The 13,908-nt window shown below is 42.4% G+C and overlaps 1 protein-coding gene across 2 annotated transcripts in view; it reads left to right on the plus strand.

Moving 5' to 3' along the window:
• Positions 1–13,908, plus strand: part of MCC (MCC regulator of WNT signaling pathway) — a 387,851-nt gene that overhangs the window by 106,022 nt on the left and 267,921 nt on the right. The window contains exon 5 of one of the 2 annotated variants that reach the window (XM_010987516.3): positions 3,217–3,431. In XM_010987516.3, the coding sequence (XP_010985818.3) occupies positions 3,217–3,431 (215 nt within the window). Of the gene's footprint in view, positions 1–3,216; positions 3,432–13,050; positions 13,188–13,908 lie in introns of those variants that run through there. The other variant, XM_064483092.1, reaches the window with a different exon arrangement.

The raw sequence follows: 13,908 nt of genomic DNA on the forward strand, positions 1-13,908 counted from the left end.
ACTTGTTTCCTGTGCTTTTCTGATAAGAGAAACAGTTGGAATCTGTGTTCGACCACCTTTAAACATTAAATATTTAGTTTAAAAAAAAGAATATATCTTACCTCTTACTTCAGAGCAAGCACCCTGTAGGATTATGGTGGCAGATATTGTGGCCTCCTTTGGTTCTGTGTGCACAGAGACCTCTAGGCCCAGGGAGTGCTTTGGTCTTGGGTATTTAAAGCAATGCCATACAGTTACTTTCCCTGTGGGCCTGGAGAGCAGCTGCTCAGTGGTTGTTATGGACTGAATATTTGTTTCCCCCGATAATTCATATGTTGAAGCCCTGTCCCCTCATGTGATAGTAGTTGGAGATGGGCCTTCAGGAGGTGAGCAGAGTTAGATGAGGTCATGATGATGGGGCCCTCATGATGGAATTCGTGCCCTTATAAAAGAGATACCAGATAGCCTAGAGAGCCTGGGGGACAGTATAGATGTAATGGTGTCATGCTAAGGATAAGAAAACACAGCCATCTGCCCATGGTCAACAGGCTCCTTTGAGCTTAGCAAGGGAGTGAAGAGAGACTGGCATGACAGTGAGCCTAGAGACATCAGGTACCATCATGCTTCAAAGGGCGAAAGGAAGACCTGCATTTTGAAGTTCTTCAGTGAGTTCTTCCCAATTAAATGACTAATTTTGCCTCAGGAATATTGGGTTTTATCCAGAAATATCTAATTTGAAGACAGATTAAAAGAGGGTAATGGGAATAGTCTACTGCATTTTTTGAAAATGTACTTCCCTTTTTCTGGTCCATTAAAGTGGATGCTAATATGATTGCCTGGGCTCCTTAGCAGAGGATCTGAGTTCTCAGCATCACTTGAGCAAAAATTGTTACGGTAATAGTGTGAGGGCCTTTTGATCTTGCTGATTAACATGGAGCTTGGCTAACCTGATTATATGACTCTGCCAGAAACTGGGTTTGGGACTGTTAATACAGCATAATAAATTCAAATGAAGCTTCCTTGGGCTGTCTTATCCCAGAAATATATTTCATTATTTGAAAATGAATCTCTTGAGTTGCATAAAGAAAAAGTCTAAGTGTAAAATTTATTTTGATTTTTAAAATTAATCTCCATGTTGCTTTTCCCATTTAGGAAGTAAAACCCTGGCCTACTACCACTGTAAATAATCCAGGAATCCATTCAGTAAATGTATGTTAAATGCCTGAAATGTCACAGGCTCTGTGCAAGGTACGGGTGATACTGCGGTGAAACATGAAAGGCCAGGGCCCTACCGTACGCTTAGATGTCTGATGTATGAGCTGTAAGGCCATCAGTGATTCAGCCTGTTTTCAGCTCCAAGCTCAGCCAGTCTTTCTGGCACACATTTCCGGGGCCGGGACAGAAAGCGTGAGGCAGCTGGTTAGACAGAGAGCATTCAGAGGAGCGGGAGGAGGCAGAGCAGGCATTTTGGAGTCCATGTTGAAGGAAAGCAAAACCTCCCTTGCAGTCCAACGGATAGCTTTTACTATTAAAATAAACTTCGGGCAATTGCAAACATAGTAACAAAATTGTCTGCTTTGACACAAAGACATGTCGCCCAGCCATACAGCACTGGACGAAAAGAGCGTTAGGTCAGACTGACTGAAGAAGATCAGCAGAACATGAGCAGCAGAGGAAAACCATCTGGCGTGGCTGCAGAAAACGACAGTTTTTCTAATGACATTGATGAAATTCACCAGTACCCCGTACAGGGAGGTGGAAAATTCATGTCAGAACCCACTTACATAATTTGTAGTTTGCTCTACGTAATTATATGCAAGTAAATTGTAGAGTAATCTGTTTATGTTCCCTTTTCATAGTAAAAATTGTAATTTTAATGAATCCCTTTTTATATATTTAAAAGTCATGTATTAAAGACCCAGCAGAATGAAAGCTCCACAGACAGGGAGTGCAGTTCACTGTGTGCACTGCTATGTCCCCAGTACCCAGCACAGTGCCTGTGTGTAGACCTTTGTCTTGTTTGCTGGCTGCCCAGGCCTTCTGAATACTCTTCCTACGTTTAGGAAGGATCTCACCTTACAAATCCTACCTCCTCAAAGTGGAAGCCAGAAAACAAACTTCCCAGCCTCCCTTGCAGCTAAGACAGGCATGTAAGCCAGGATCCACTAACCAGCTGCATATGCGAGGGGCTCAGAAGTGAGCAACACAAAGAAGCAAGCTTTATTCAAAATCTCATTTTTCTAGCAAAGGTGGCAAGTGAAGCATCGGGCTCTTCCCTCCAGTAAGCATTCCCTGGACATCTCCCATCCCTCTCGGGGCAGTCGGGTGAGATATGCCTTCTCTAGGTCTACTTTTCATTGTACTTCCCCATGCTAATATAATGATTAGCATCTTTTATTAGGTTCTAATCTGCTGTGATAGTTAAAGTAATGCTAGCTGCCCTCACAAACCAAAAATACATAGTGAATCAAACACAAAAGTTTCTCTTTCCTAATCATACAAAGTGAAGATGGTGCCTCGGCTCAGCAGGCAGCCCCCCTGCAGGAGGTAACTCAGGGAGCCAGGCATCTTCCAACTTGTGGCTTCGCCATCTGTACCACGGGGTTCCCAAGGGTACCACGCCCATCTGAACCAGCCAGAGGCACAGGGCATGGAGAATCAAAAACCCAGGACTTTTATGAGCCAGGCTCTGAAGCTGTGCTCTTCACTTCTGTTCACATTCTGTTGCTCTGAGCTCAGCCGCGTGACTACACTTAACTGGCTTCCTGTAGCTTCTTCCAGGTAAAAGTACATCGACACTAGAAAACTATGGTAAAGTGCCATATCTAATTTTCTGTCTTTTCACTTCCTTCCTTCCTCCTTAGCTGGTAAAAGGGACTACAGTAAGGAGGCTGATCATACAGTAACACTGTGTAAATCACAGACAGCTGTAGTGCTGGTCCAGATTCCCTTTTCTTGGCTCTTCAGTGCTTTTTGCTAAACATTGCTGTTTGGAGGTGGGGCACATATCCATTGGATCGTTATTTCTGAATACTTTGCCTAAAACTGCTTTTATCTGCAGGCTCCCCATGTGTCAGTTTGAAGGAGAAAGTGCTCAGCATGCAGCCTGGGCGCCACATGTGTTCTGAGGCACTGGCACATGGCAGAGTTAGGAGGTTCCAAGTCATTGCCTGTTGGCCACCCACAGGCTAGTGAAGGAAACATCTCTTTTTTCTTCCCTGCCTCTCCTGGACCTAGGTGCCTTATCAGCAGCCAGAGAGAGCTGGGAATACGACTCGGGTGCCAGGGACCTCCAGAGCCCGGACTTACAGGGTCAGTCAGCTCTACAGAAGCTTCTAGACTGTGGCGGGAGCTCTCTGCACCAGCACGCTGCTGCTCTCCACAAGCTGCTCACACAGTCCCCACATTCTGGCAACTCTGTAGGAGGAAGCTATCTAGAGCTGGCCAACACGGTGAGTACTTTCTGGTTCACAGAAAACATCTTTAGGCCTGTGTGTATTCCAATATAAATATTTAAATTTTGAGCTCCAGGGGACATGGCAGGTATTGTCTTCTTTTATTGAATTCAACATTGTACCATTTCCAGCATTGCCAGTAATGTTAAGTGCTCCAAACACTTGTGATTGGTGACTTCACTCTCACTAGTAAGAGCTGAGTCATCAAAGTGTTTTAAGTCTGTACCTTGTACAGATTTAATTACTAGAATAGCTGTAACTAACGGCTTCACTGCTTTTCTGGTACCAGATGTTACAAATTAGTAGGATATAATCCTTTGTGTTCCCTAATTTGGACTTCACTCATTTGAAAAACAAAGAAGAAAATATTTTATTGAAAGTTGGATCATTGTTTCTGCCTGTACTTTAAAAACATATTCCGTTGAAACCGTGAATAACTTAGAGTTTCTTTATGCTTAGTTGAAACTTCCCTTTTACCTCAGGGTGAATCACTACCATATGACCTTGGACTGAAAAGCTCCTGTCTTCCCTTCTAAGTTGGAGCTGGGGACCAAGGGTGAGGGGCTGATGGCCTGGGTCATTTTGGGTGACATGCCCATAGTTTATAAATTAAGATTGCTATCCAACCACTGTGTGAAAGGTCTGTAAACCTACCTTGCTTTTTGAAACTGGAATTTGAAACTAAAGGTGGAATAAGCATCTTGACAACTTCATTTATGTATATCTACAGTCTGCTTTGAGGTAGACCAGTGGTTTTCAGGCTTTTTGTGTCTGAGGCACATTTGCTAATTCTGACACTTCTGGTGACATGTTTGAAGGAACTAACAATCCTAAATATGCCAGCAATAATTAAAATACAGTCATCCAACAAAGCCCAATGAAAAGACATTCTACAGAATACTTGGCCAGTACTCCTTGAAATTGTCAAGGACTTCGAAAACCAGGAAAGTGTAAGAAAGAGTAAATGTCACAGCTAGGAGGATCCTAAGATATATAACAACTAAATGTGATGTGATACCCTGGATGGAACATTAGGTAAAAACTAGGAAACATGGATAAATTATGGATTTTGCTTAATAATAATATTACCAGTATTGATTCATTAATTGTGGCACTGTACCATAATAATGGAAGATGTTCGTAATAGGAGAAACTGGGTATAAGGTATGCGAGAACTCTCTGTCCCATCTTTGCAACTTTTCTGTAAATCTAGGACTATCATAAAATAAAAAATTTATTAAACATACACACACAATCACTACTAGGGTGTGACTACGTCTCATAAAGTCTATAAAAGCACCCATAGTTATTGCACTGTTTGTCACTTGGCCACTCTTCAAGGTTGTTGTTGCTCAGTTTGAGTAGAACAGTTAACTGTCCTCCTCTCGCCCTTCTGCGCACTCAGGAGACTAGGCACTCGGCAGCCGCAGCAAATATGCCATCTTTCTCTGGCCCAGGCCTGGACTTAGGCTATGCTGTTACACATAATTTATAACAAGTTGAATTTTTCTTTGTACGTTATCAGCTCAGCATTTTTCAAGACAGACAGAGCCATAGCAGCATGAGTTAGAGCAAAAATCAGGGTTACACGTTGATCATGATTTAGTGGCACTGGCTCTGAAGGGTTCAGGGCTTGTGGCCCACCAGTTTTCTGTAGCAAACCTGCTGGTGAAACCTGCAAGAGTTAGCTATTACCTATCTCTGTGTGTGACTCCTCCATTCTTAGCCTCTGCAGTAACTGCTTCGATTTTGTTCTGTTTCCTCTTCTTTCCTGGTCAGAGGAAAAGCTTCTCTGTGTATTATTGGTGAAGCTTTGGAACTGATGGAACTCTGCCTGTGACAGCCTCTGCAGAGGCCACTTTGAGAAACACTCCCTTAAACACTCACACAGGAGGGTTCACTTTATTGAAAGTCACAACCTATACATGTACAGTTTATACACTTTTCTGTATGTATGTTGTCAACAAAAATAATCAATAAACAATCTATAGTAGAAATAGAAAAGAGTTTTATCTGAGCCAAACTGAGATGATACCCCAGAAGACAGCCTCTCTGGTAACTCTAAGGAACTGCTCCAGAGAAGCAGGGTTTTCAGCACACTTTTATATCTTGTCAGAACAAAGAACATTAAACAAGTCAGGGATGCACTCCTTAAAGTTTTCAAAAAACAGATCAGCACATACACTGTGAGTCAATATAGCTTTGGCACCTGGGAAGGGAGTCTTGTCATCGATTGGTGTCCCAGGAAGGGAGGTATTTAGTCTTTATTTTTTAACATGGACATTCTTGACTTCTGGTCAACACAGTCTTTTCCTTAATAACTAAAGCAGATGTACAATGTATGTTTGATAGGCCACAAACAGGGTATTTTAGTTAGCATAAAATTCAAGTTAACTCATGTATAAGCCAGAATGACTTCTCCATTCCTCAATATGTGAAAATTTCTCTTATCAATGTTATATATCTATAAAAGCTTATAATAAACACATAATTAATGATGGTGGCTGTTCATTGGGATACACAGAGTAAGTTTTTTAAAAAGCTATAACTTCACAAATTAACAAATAAAGTACACACTCACTTAAGATGATCCTTGATGAGAACCAGACCATGCATGCCAATGCAGGCACTTAAAGTCTATGGCAGTGATTCCATCCTTTATTTTCTCACCGAATTGAAAATACGCAGTTTTAAAATACTATTTAAACTCACGGAACCTTGATTATGTCCTTGGACCCTCTGGTAGAGCGCCTTTTGAAACCCGGTTCTTCATCTTTTTCTGTATCTTCACCATTTGTCATTTGACTTTGGAGTCTTGCTGTCAAATATATGAGGAATCGTAAATGACCATAGTTTTAACTGTTGTGTTTAGGGAGGTTTGTTTCATAGCAATAGTTGACTCAGGGTCTGCTCGCAAGGGCCCGTTGAGCCCAGTTTGAGAAATACCCCTTATAAGTGGCCAAAGAAAGCAAATAGTCTCTCTAAACTGCACATTTGGGCAATCCCTTCACTTACATAATCGCATTAAAAGTAATTTATGTTCCTTCTAAAACAAATCCTGAACTAATAAAATTAAATGCTGGGGCTTGGGAGTGTTTCTTAAAGCAGCTACTAAGAGCAAAAGACATTTTATCAGTGCCCAGTTAGGAGACAGAAAGCACACAGTAATTCACACAGGGAAATCTTAACATAAAAAATTGTTAACTGTTAGGAAGAGATTACCCACGAGGAGTAAAGGGAATCTAATGACTATAGGAAGAGCAATCAGGCCCTCTAGAGCTGAGTCAGAGTGCCCGAGGAAGGCACATACTTGGAAGAGGGCCCTTCCTTCACCCAGGGCTGAGATTCAGACCCCGCTGAAAAGGAGCGCCTGGGCCCCCAGAAGGCCAGGAAATTCCCTGAGATGCCGCAGGTCAGGGTTGGCAGCAGGAAGCCAGCCTTCTGGAGTGTTGGCCCAACTGGCTGGGATGCCACCCAGTGGGTTATCACTAAGAAGGTGCCCACAAAGGAATTCACTGGGAAGCTGCCCACTAGAGTGGTAACAAAACCCACTGAGAAGTCCCCCAGATGGTGCCACTGAAACTTACTGGGGAGGAGCGCCACTAGATGTCCTGTGCTACTGGCCTCCACACACCAGAAGAGCAGGCAGGAAAGAGCACGACAGAACCAGAAGTCCCTCCTGCCTCCATTGTCCCTCCTGCCTCCAGTGTCCTGCCGTCCTACCTACCAGATTTACCTTTTTAAGCATTCTTTCTCTTCTTCTACTACCAAATACCTGTCTTCTACTTCTACCGAACACAGTGGATGTTATCACTTTGAGGCTTAACTATTCAAAAAGCAAAGGCAATAAGATGATGTACATAGAAACTTGTAGCGATGAGAGTTTTATCTGAGAAGCAGAATGGCTAAACATGATATAGAGTAAAGGATTTACCGTAAGAGGTAGACCTCCACAAACGTGGGAGCTGGTGGAACAATCTGTGATAGGCTGTGAACTCCGCATCTATGTTGAGCCTGAAGTTACTATACAGCTCTGTCAGATCAGGAGATAAGAAGGATATCTGGATGTAGAGGACAGCAAGGACGAATGGGAATGCGTGACCACAAATTGGGACCCACGAGGACAAACTGGAGCTCACTTGTGTCTCTTAACCATGTCAGCCTCAGTGCTGTAGGTGACCCACAGGAGAGCTGGCACCCATTATCAGCAAACTACACACATCTTTGGCCCAGGACTCAAAGAAGCTGAAGGAGGAGACCCAGGGAGTTGGGGTTGCTATAGTTTTGATACCTCAAGTAGGTAAGCAGCAGATTGCAGCAACTTTCAGAGCATAGAAAGTATATCGTCTGAACTTCACATAGAATGTCTCTCCTGGCCATACAGAGCCATTTGGGGAGAGAACTCTGGGAAGCATAGTTCCAGCTTAGCTAAATGACTTAGTACCACGCTGTCTACATCCTATCCCTAAAGCTGTCAGCAAAGCAAAATGACACACTTTGGTTTAGTAAAGAAGAGACGCCTTAGGAAAAATGTACTGCCTGTTGCCTGATAGATTTTCTCCCCAAATATGTATATTTCAGGGAAGAATGCAAGGATAAATAATAATGTTATAGATTCTGAGTGGTGACATATTTTACTATTATAAAGCATAAAACACAACTGAAGTTTTATTTTCTAGCTACAGCACTGATAAATTCTTGAACAAAATATCAGTTGCTCCATAGATTCTTTCAGCCATGCTCCTTGGTTTTTTTAGAGTATACATTACCAGGTTTATTAAGTTTTATTGAGAAAAATATTAATTAATTGATGATGATTAAGCAAGTATGACTGATTATGCTATAAAAAAAGGTCATGCAGAATATATCAGATATTTGAACCAATATAGAATGTTGACAAAAAATTAAAGTCATTGTCTCCCCAAATCTTCCCTCATTTAAAAGGTCTTCACCAATTTTTCTCTGTATCCCTGAATTGCTTTTAATATAAGATACTTTCCACTTGCCCTTTTGTAGTATTAGGTGATGTGATGCTAATGATCCTAATATAATGCTATGATCATTACGGCCCTTGCCACACTTGGGGTTACCTTATTGAAACCTTTGGTCAAGAGGCTGTGTCCTGGCTTTGGGGTCAGAGCGTGGTTGATTGTTCTGCCAGCACCCTCTTCTGGATGTTGTTCAGAATCAAAGAACAAGGAATTCTTAGGCATGGGGCATGCTTATCAACTTTAAGATTTTCATAAAATTAGGATAGTACAAAGGAAATGTTGGATTTTTAGAGTAGCTATGGAAAGGTCTAGAATATAGACCTTCTCAGAATCTTGAATTGTCACTTCCAAGTGAGTGAAGGTGAATTTCAAAATAAATCATCAAGTAGCCTTGTTCGGCTTACTGTTTATGACAGAAAGGTAGCAGAATATACCACCCAAAATATGACTGTAGGAGTTTAGGACATGCCACCCTAAAATATGCAGTTTTGGTCTTTAGATTATTTTGATCAGCAGGCACTTGAAAAGCAGCAATTGCTGGAGGAAGCTTTCTTTGAACTCCCCTTATCAGCCTAAAAACTGATCCTCCAAAAGGAACTCAGTTGTCACAGAGGCCCTTCCTGGGAGTTTCATCAACCAGGGATTGACTTCTATCACAGGAGAGGAGAATGAAAGTCAGCACCACACCCTGACAGGCTTTGTCACAAACTAGCACATCTCTCACCTATTCTTCTGTGGGCCCATTCATGTTTCCTAAAGATCCTTTACTCTCCCCTGAGAGTCCTGCACACTCCAACCCTTCCCCTGTTCAGATGCTATTTAATCTTGAATTCCAAGCCACCTTAGGGAGGTACTCTTTTTTCCCCTGAGTTCAAGATTTGCAAATACTAACTACTATATATAAAACAACAGGTTTCTTCTGTATAGCACAGGGAACTATATTCAGTATCTTGTAGTAACCTATAATGAAAAATATGAAAATGAGTATCTGTATATGTATGTATGACTGAAACATGCTGTACACCAGAAATTGACACATTATAACTGACTATACTTCAATAAATTTATGATAAATAATCTGGTACATAGAATTTATTTGGAAATACCAAATAAATAATGGATAATAATTTCTACCGGGAGACAAAAGGGCCCTTAAAAAATACCTAGATCTAACTTCTTAGTTTAAAAATGGGGGAATGGAGGCCCAGATCAAACCATCCGCTTAATATTACACAGGAAGAAAGAGAACAGAGACTAGAGGGCAGTGTCCTGACAGCCCAGCACTGACACCACCATGCCTGTGCTCTGCACTGGGCGATGTCTCTTGTCATTGGTAGGAGAAGAAACAGCTACTTGTGGGAGACGAGGGCCCCCCCTCATCTCTCCTTGGGGTCTTTGTTATTGGACTTTGGGTCACTCTTCTGCCCTACTAGGTGGTACTGGGTTGCTGCTCTGATGTAATCTAATCTCTTTTATGAGCTAATGTTCAGCCAGAACACTCTAGTACAGACAACCATTTGTTCAAATATTGGCGTCCTAATTCTTCTGGGCCAGGCCCCCTCCTTTCCTGGCTACCTGATGCCCTCTCCCAGGAACCCTGGGCTCTCCCATGATCCAATCTCTTAAAGGGTGAATGCTGGCCCTGCAGGGATCCCTGCACCCCTGCCAGCTGGCATTTTGCAGGCATCTGTTCTGGATGCTGATGGCTGTGCCACACCATTTGTCAAATATTTTTAATATCTCTTCTGTGCTTTTGGCAATCTGTTGGCCCAGAAAGACCCTGATAAGAGTGTGGGAACAGATAGTAAGGTGGCAGGAAGCCATCAAATCTCACTCTTTTAATCATTTACATTATTTTTAAGTGATTCTGTTAGATAGTTCAACAAGGGTTCATCTTTTATTCTGTTTTCTATGTCTTTGGGGTAAAGATCTCTGATTTACCAGGATAAAGGTATTTTGCAAATTTTAAAGTACACACTAGAGGGCAGTGGCCCCATATCTAGACACCTGACAGTTACCGCTGTTCTACATTTCTCTGCCCTTCCTGTGTTGGGGGAGGGGAGGGAAGTCTCTTTTACATTAGACAAATGCCATTTATGTATCAAGTGTTTTATGAAAATAGATCAGCTGCTTGGCAGCACCTTGGCTATCATTCCTTGTAGTTTCTTTTCCATCTTTCTTCAGTGATTTTTCTCAGTGGGGTTTTAGTAACAGATTTACATTAACATTTTAATGACCTTTTTCTTTTTTAAAGACAAGGCAAAGGAAAGATAGGAAACATACATTCCTAATTTAGAGTAGTGAAGTTTTCTATCTTTGTGAATAAAGTCATGAATTAAGAATGAGGAAGAAGAGAGGTACAGTGAGATATTCTTGTATTTCGCATGTGCAGAGGCAAAAACCATATACGTGATTCTGCAGATCTGCCCCCTTCCCCGTGCCCACTAAAGAGAATCACGTTTCAGCTCAGCTTTACCTCTTCTGCCCACTTCTAAGCAGGACAGAGTCCTGCTCCCTGGGAGAGGCAAAGCTGACTTGTAAAGAGCCACACTGGGATGAGGGGATGGAGAGATAGCAGAGCCGCTGGGCCCTGTGGGTACAGAGCTCTGGGGCAGTGAAGAGAGAAGTTCCAGTGCAGCTGGGGTATAGTGCAGTGCAGTAGAGTGTGTTGAAGTTCAAGAGGAAAGCAAAGGGACACTGAGAAGTACGTCAGTGGATTATTTATGAATCTGCCTTTGATAGACTCTGAAGAACCTAAATAAAGTATTTGATTTATTTTTAATTATTTTTGGTTGTTGGGCTGTTGCTTTGAAAAGGCTAACCTTCTGAAATCAGATTATGTCAGTCCCTGGATTTATAGGCATATCTCAGAGATATTGCAGTTCCAAAACCACTGTAATAAAGCAAATACTGAAATAAAGCAAGTCACATGAATGTTTTGGTTTCTCATTGTATATCAAAGTTATGTTTATACTTTACTGTGGTCTATTAAGTGTGCAATAGTATTGTGTCCCAAAAAAAGTACATACCTTAACTAAAAAACACTTTATTGCTAAAAAATGCTAACCATCGCCTGAGCCTTCAGCAAGTCAAAGTAGTAACATCAAAGATAACTGATCCCAGATCACCATAACAGATATAAGAATAATTTAAAAGTTTGAAATACTGCAAGAATTGCCAAAATGTGATGTATAGAAATGAAATGAGCAAATGCTGCTGGGAAAATGGTGCATATAGGCTTGTTGCCACAAACCTTCAATTTGTTAAAAAACACAGTATCTTTGAAGGGCAGTAAAGCAAAAGCCCAAGGAAACAAGGTGTGCCTGTATAAATGTTGTATGTTGAATGAACTGACAGGGGTTTGTTTTTGAATTTGTGAAATCTAAAGCAATTGTGTTTCTTTATTTTAAGTGTTTGTCCTCTATGTTTGCTCTTAAACAAAGGAGGGAGATTAGATACTCTTCTTTGGACTCACCCAACCAGGTCCTGGGTGAGCGGAAGGACACCTGGACCCTCATAGCAGCCTGTGCTCTGCAGTAGGATGCAACATGGAGCTCTCTCTGCATTTCTCTCGGTGTTGCTAATATTTGTTGAGCATTCACTGTATACTCTATATCGTGTTAAGTGCTTTGCATAGATATCTTGCTTAATTCTTACAAGAACCTTATGCCATGTGCATGGTTATGATCCCTGTTTACAGATGAGGAACTTGAGGATTAGAGGGGTTGCCTAGGGTGAAACAGTGAGGATGCAGCAGGCTGAGATTTGAACCCAGGCTTTTCTGCTTCTGCAGCTTGAGCTTATAATTATCATTCATGTGCCCCCAGAGGATGGAGCAATGCTGCAGGCAGTTCCATTATGAAATCATCCCTTCTCTGGACCAACCCTATGGTGCAGTGCTGTCTCATGCACCCAAACTGGGTATGGGATCTTGATCTTGTTCCTTTGAGGTGGGAAGCCCCATAAAAAGACTGGCAGGACCCCTAGGCAGGGCCACTGCTCTCCCAGCACCGTCTGGTTCCCTGGCCCAGAGGTTTTATCTCACTTTTTGCCTCTAAAGCGTCTAACTTACACCTAGAATTCTATTGGTTCCCTGAGCTTACTTCTGATTGGTTATTTCCTTCAATCCTGATTGGTTATTACTCTCACTCCTGATTGGTTATTACTCTCACTTCTGATTGGCCCAATTCTATAACTTCTGATTGGTCCATTTGTAGTACTTCATTTGCATGAAGCGAACTCCTGATTGGTCTATTTCTACAAAGCTTGATCCTGGTCGGTCAACTTCTGTTATACTTTATTTGCATATGATGTTGCAAAGTGTAAAACTGGCAGCCTATAAAAGGTCTGTGTAAATCTACAGACGGGTTCCAGAGCTTGAAGTGTTAACGCCTTCGGGCCCGCTGGCGTAATAAACCTGAGTTCTACGAGTCTCTGAGTGCTGCTTGGTCTCTCGTCTGGATCCAGGTTGCTGTACAATGAGTTGTAACACTGAGCTGTAACACCAAGCTGTAACACATTTTTCCGCAACATTTCTGGAGGCCTCAGCGAGATTCCAACCACACCACCGGCCCCTTGAGCCACCTGGACGGCGGAGTAACCGCCTGGAGGTTGGGAGCTCCAAAAGCGAACGAGGAGGCATGCCACCCGACGATGTTCCGGGTCATTCTTTGTGGAGGTGATTCAGTCCTCCGCGCAGCTGTGCCCCAACTGGACTCAGTGGAGGGACGGACCAACTCACCAAGCAACACGGCCGAATGAGGTAGGAGCCCCAGGAAGCATCCATAGTTAGGTTAGGGTATTCAGGTTCTGTCCAAGTGGATAGAAGAGGAGACTGATCACCTCCTCGAGGCTCCCCGCCTGACGCAGGACAAAAACAATGCCCTGGCTGTTCTGAGGATAGCGTGAGTCCCCACACAGAGTCACTGGGTCTTCATTTCTCTGACTTTATGTAAGACATTGTCATTGGAGAATAATTAAAACTTCTGGTGTATTTGTGTTGGGGCCTCATGACATGGTTATGTAGTTATTTATGCCTAGATGACAGGGGAGATTAGCATTAAATGCCAAGAGAAATGCACCTGCCAGTTTGATGCAGTTAGAGGCATCTATCAAAGATGCATTTGGAACCCAGAGACCTCAATCTATTTGCCAAAAATGCTGTAGGCTTTCTTCAGCCAGACTTAAAGGTGGAGAGAAAAAGAAGCTAGTTGGGAACAGAGGTGGACCCCACGTCAACTTGTCGATAGATTCTTCAGAGTCAGGCGTCATCTCTTGCTCAGTCCTGTCTCCCTTGGTCTTTGAAGTAATAGTCCCTGTGTCAAAGATAAGGGCAAAACCTTCCTTTTAGAGACAGAAGCAGGTAGAAGGACTTATGTGTCTCTACTACTACTACTAAGTGGTCACATTTCTTAAGTGTTTATTAGGTGTTGGATGCTGATGGCAGGGCCTTGCCTGTACCATCTCTTCTATTCCTTAGATAG

The sequence above is a fragment of the Camelus dromedarius genome, chromosome 3 (genome assembly GCF_036321535.1).
Source record: "Camelus dromedarius isolate mCamDro1 chromosome 3, mCamDro1.pat, whole genome shotgun sequence".
NCBI lineage: Eukaryota > Metazoa > Chordata > Mammalia > Artiodactyla > Camelidae > Camelus > Camelus dromedarius.